The 5124-nt window shown below is 57.6% G+C and overlaps 1 protein-coding gene across 1 annotated transcript in view; it reads left to right on the top strand.

The window, feature by feature from the left end:
• WWC1 (WW and C2 domain containing 1) overlaps window positions 1-5124 on the top strand; it is a 195459-nt gene that overhangs the window by 158141 nt on the left and 32194 nt on the right. The window contains exons 10-11 of the mRNA XM_045284697.1: window positions 504-545; window positions 768-1341. Coding sequence (XP_045140632.1) covers window positions 504-545; window positions 768-1341 — 616 coding nt within the window. The remainder of the gene's footprint in view (window positions 1-503; window positions 546-767; window positions 1342-5124) is intronic.

Raw genomic sequence — 5124 nt, 5'->3', positions numbered from 1 at the left:
CTCACAGAAAGAACAGACGTAGGTGTGTGAGGTGGCCTCACCGGGCTCTCTGTCCTCCCCATGTCCTCTGGGGCTTGAAAGTAGGTATTTAGAAGCACAGCAGGTATCTAGCCTACCCAGCTTGGGTAAGACTGAGCCAGCCGAGACTGAGCCAGCCAGGAGCAGGGTCCTCGCCTCCTCCTTCCTTCCCGTCACACAAAAGACAAGGTCCCTGTGGGTGCTAGTATGTCTCAGAGAACTCGTCTTTATAATACTGAGACAGTAGGGCCCGGGTCCAGGCCTGGGCAGGCAACAGCACCTGGCTGGAATGTCAACGCCATGCCCTCCTTAGAGTTTGGAAATGGCTACCTTCTACGCGAATCTGTAGTAAGTGATGATTCCTTCCAAATTGCTCTCAGGATAAAACATTTCCTTTTAAAACAAATGTTTAGAACTACGTAAAGTGCGTTGATTTGAAGGGAATTACTAAGAAAGATCGGTTCCATGTATTCACATATGGAAAGCTGAAAATGAAATATGGAAAGCTAGTTATAAAAATGGAATATGTCTAGCAGATTTGGGGGAAACTTGCTGATAGAGAAAGAAGTAGACTTAGAATCACTGACTCAGACTGAGATCACAGCTCTGCCTTCTCTGGCCGGCGGTTTCCCCTTGAGTATAATGGCGGTGTTGTGGGGCAGGGGAGGGGAGAGGGGAGCGGGTGGTATTATCCTCCTTAGGGAAGGCCCCCTGTCCAGTGCCCAGGCCTCTTCAGAGGCAGGCAGAAGTCTCAGGGGTGTGTCTTGAGGGCCGCTTCTCCCACCTGCAGCCTCTCCAGCAGCATGCAGTCCCTGTCCTCGGGCAGCAGCCCTGGCTCCCTCGCGTCCAGCCGCGGCTCCCTGGCCGCCTCCAGCCTGGACTCCTCAGCCTCAGCCAGCTTCACCGACCTCTACTACGACCCCTTCGAGCCGCTGGACTCGGAGCTGCAGAACAAGGTGGAGCTCCTCCTGGAGGGCACCACGGGCTTCCGGCCCTCCGGTTGCATCACCACCATCCACGAGGACGAAGTGGCCAAGACCCAGAAGGTGGAGGCGTGTGGCCGCCTGCAGGCCCTGCGCTCCCTGTCTGGCACCCCCAAGTCCATGACCTCCCTGTCCCCCCGCTCCTCCCTGTCCTCCCCTTCCCCACCCTGCTCCCCTCTCATCGCTGACACCCTCCTGGCTGGAGACGCCTTCCTGAGCTCGCTGGAGTTTGAAGACCCCGAGTTGAGTGCCACCCTTTGTGAACTGAGCCTTGGCAGTGGCACCGGGGAGAGATACCGGCTGGAGGAGCCGGGAACCGACAGCAAACAGCTGGGCCAAGGTAGAGCATCACGCCCGGAGGCTGGGAGACCAGGAGGAGGGAAAGGAATGTAGACACGTCTAAGTGGAGACATCCCCCCCTGATAACTATGGCCTGATAACACTTTCTGGGTGCCAGATTAATTCGTTTACTTATTCAGTATATATTTATGTTGTAATTAACTCTGCTCTGGAAGGCACCCAGGTAGCAGTGTGGGTTAGGCATCTGGCTGCTAACCCCAAGGCTGGCAGTTCAAGCCCACCAGTCTCTCCTCAGAAGAAAGATGAGGCTGTCTGCTCCGATACAGATTTACAGTGCTGGAAACCCTGTATAGGATTGCTGTGAGTTGGAATTGACTCGATGCCATTGGAGTTGTTTGGTTTGGTTATGTGTGTGTGCCATGGGAGGAGATTCCCTGGTAGTGCAAATGGCTTGGGCTTAACTATGACACTAAAGGTTGGCAGTTCAAACCCACTTGGTGGTGCTGTAGCACAAAGTCTGGTAATTTGCATCCATAGGGACTGTAGCTTGGCAGCCCCATGGAGTAGGGCCCCAAGACGGAAAACCCACTCAGCAGCAACAGGTTTGCTTTGGGGTCTTCATGTGCCATGGGGACACTGGGGGCTCTGTGGCAGACCTTTCCCACCTCCCCTGCAGAAGAGCTTGGTCCGTTTCCAGCAGTGCACCCAGCGCACAACCACCAGCAGTCTGTCAGGGTGGTGGGGGTGTGGGAAGTAGCGCCACATCTGCGATTATCTCAGCAGAGCTCCTGCACCAGGAAGGAAAGCCTGGCCCTCAGTGTCCAAAGCTCGGCCACGGCAAGCCCCGTGGACCACAGCCAGTGCAGGTCCAAGTCACAGTGGTTAGGGCGCATCATGGGCCAAATTTCTTGTGGGGTCACCAGAAGCCAGGGGCCCAACTTGATGGCAGCTAGCCCAGCCATGTGTGTCAGTCCCATGCTAAGTGGTCTTCACAGTGGCTTCATTCATGCATTCAACAGAGTTCTGTGCCAGGTGCCAGCGCCTGTGCTGAGACATGGGCCTGGATTCATCCGTTCAGCCCACAAGCATGGCATCAGTCACTAGAGATGTGGTGGTGAAAGGAGGGGCCTGTTCCCAGGAAGCCTGACCCATAGTGAAGGGAATAGAGTCAGGAAGGTGATGGGGGTGGGGGACAGGACCGCCAGTCCAGGTCGGGACTGTGAGGACTGGTGACCTCTGAGGTCAGGCATGATGGTGAGCAGGAGTTGGCCTGGTAAAAGGGACCCCTGGGAGCCAGGAGTCAGAAGTGGGAGTTTCCCAGCAAAGCTGGGGACCAGGGGTAGTGTCTGGGACGCAGATGGCCTCGTGGCCATGGCAGAGGCTTGGCTTCTGTGCTCATTGAGCAATGCTGCGATCTGACTCACCTTGCGGGGTCACAAAGAAAGTCCCTGTTTTCATTGGATCCGAGTCGGGATCTTCCAAAGACAACCCCATGCTGAGATTGGTTAGGGGGCACACTCCATCTGTGGGGGCCACCCACAGCATAGTGAGCCGTCCTGAGGAATATGGGCCAGGGGTGACTGGTGTGAGGGGGTATGCTTCCAAACGCTCTGCATGGTGAGGTAGTTCATTCTGTTATGCCCATTTCACAGATGGGGAAACAAAGGTTCCGAGAGTTGGCAGCCCTTCCCCTAAGTTGGCCGGCAACAAGGGAGAAGCAGGGGTGAGAATGGAGCCCAGATCTTCCTGACCCCAGAGCCCACCCCTTTGTCACCATGCTCTCCTCTGAGGGGCCAGGTAGCTCTTGTGTGGTCACTCTGCTACTGCTCCTGCCTGCCAAGCACGTCTCCCCTCGGGTACAGGGGCCATGGTGGAGGAGAATGCTGGGTGAGCCCACCTGGGGGTTCCTGGTCTCCTGGCATGTCTGAGAACAGTACACTCCAAAGCCGCTGCCAGAGGAGACTGACTCAGAGGGACCCTGTGGGCAGAGTAGAACTGATCTGCAGGGTGTCCAGGATGTGAATCTCTATAGGAGTAGAGCAGCCTCTTCCCTCTCCCACGGAACCTCCTTCCTGTGAGGCCGGTGTTGGTTTTCCTCCGTGGCACAGATGCAGAGAATGAGGCCCAGCGAGGGTGCCGGGTGGTCCGAAGGTGAGCCCCATCGCTCTGCCAGGAAGGATGCTGGGCCAGCCAGACCACAATTTGCACCGCACTGTTTGCCCTCCTCTCTGCGGGCGCCTAGATGAAGCCAGGCACATCCTAGCCTACGGCTTTCAGAATGGACAGGAGCAGGGCTGCTGTGCCCGGAATCATGGTCCCTGTGCGCGAGGGCGTGTGGGAGGCAGGGGCACAGCAGCCCCTAGTCCATCACAGGCTCGGCTGGATGACCACCAGCCATTGCCACCCAGAGGAGCTGGGGAGATCCCCGGAGTTCCCTCCTCAGGAAGGGAATCCATGACTGAGTGCACTCAGACAATGAAAACAGGCTTCCCGAGACAGCCGGCGGGAACCTTCCCACCACATTCCCCAGAGAGGGGGCTGCCGGTGGGAAACCTAAGGAGGTTCAAGAGCCGTTTGGGATGCTCCATGGCTCTCGGGGATGCTCACAGCCAGCTGCCTCCTGAAGAGGGTCCCTGCCCTCTCCCTCCGTGTGGTGTATGTGGACAGAGATTGAACAGCTGGCTGGGCCCAGCCTGTCACCTCAGGGTGGCGTTGCCCTCGTGGTCCCCAGAAGGCTTGGCTGCGGCATTAAGCAGGTTAAGCAATTAGTGCCGTTATTCAGTCGCCAGACAAATTAATCTCCTTAAGTGGTTTAGTGGAGGGTGGAGCTGCGTGGGTCTATAGGCGGAGGTCTCAGCCGTCCTCTGCAGGCAGGCGTGGGGCTTAGGCTGGGAAAGCCATTTCCACATGGCCTCCAGCACCGCCGTCTTCTCCCAGCCTGCCTGGGCCTGGGCTGGGGGCTCTGTGGCCCCTGAGGGCCCTTGCCCTACCTCCTTCTGGCCCTGTGTGTGCTCCTGTGTTTGTGCCTGGCGGTTGGCCCACCTGCGCTTCCCCTCTGCACAGAGGCAGGAGCTGGCTTCGCATCCCTGGAGCAGGCGCCCCCGGGCTATTCAATGCCCTGCTGTGGCTGATCCCACCCCACAGAGCAGAAGACTCCATTGAGTGTCCGAGGCTGTAATCTTGACTGAGGGATCACCAGGGCTTTCCACCAGGGAGTGGTTAGTGGGTTTGAACTGCTTGCCTTTCGGGTAGCAGCCAAGTGCTTAACCATTGCACCACCAGGCTTCCTTAGGTGCCCTTGCGGGCTCATTGTTTGGGAAGGCAGGCAGGTATGTGTGACGTGTGCCCAGGTCTGGGTAGGAGTTGGGGCAGAGGCTTTCCGGGGTCTCCATTAAGGACAGGGGAGAGGAGGCAAAGGATGAGGAGTGGTTCAGGATAGGCTGAGGGGACAGCAAATGCTTGCACCTTTTCCTTTTCTCTGCTTGCCCTTCCTAAGGGCTTACCCAACCCTGCCCAAAGTCTGTCCTGACTCACAGCACCCCACACCGGGTCCCAGGACTGTTGGTGTGGGAGCAGGGGCTTCCTCGTGATATGCAGAGCAACTGACAGGCTGGAACCACCAACCCGGAAAGCCGCAGCCCATACACAGCACCAACAGGGTCCCTTCCCAAGGCTCTTGTTCTTCCCCAGTGTGGGGGATGGACCTAGAAAGTGTGTGGGGATCCAGCAGTGTGGGGAAGGCTCTAGAAGGTGTGTGGGGACCCAGGAGTGTGGGGAAGGCTCTTGAAGATATGTGGGGACCCAGGAGTGTGGGGAAGGCTCT

This window comes from Echinops telfairi, unplaced genomic scaffold (genome assembly GCF_000313985.2).
Source record: "Echinops telfairi isolate 266 unplaced genomic scaffold, ASM31398v2 ScPeMD7_7469;HRSCAF=8507_0, whole genome shotgun sequence".
NCBI lineage: Eukaryota > Metazoa > Chordata > Mammalia > Afrosoricida > Tenrecidae > Echinops > Echinops telfairi.
This window is presented reverse-complemented; position numbering and strand designations above follow the sequence as displayed.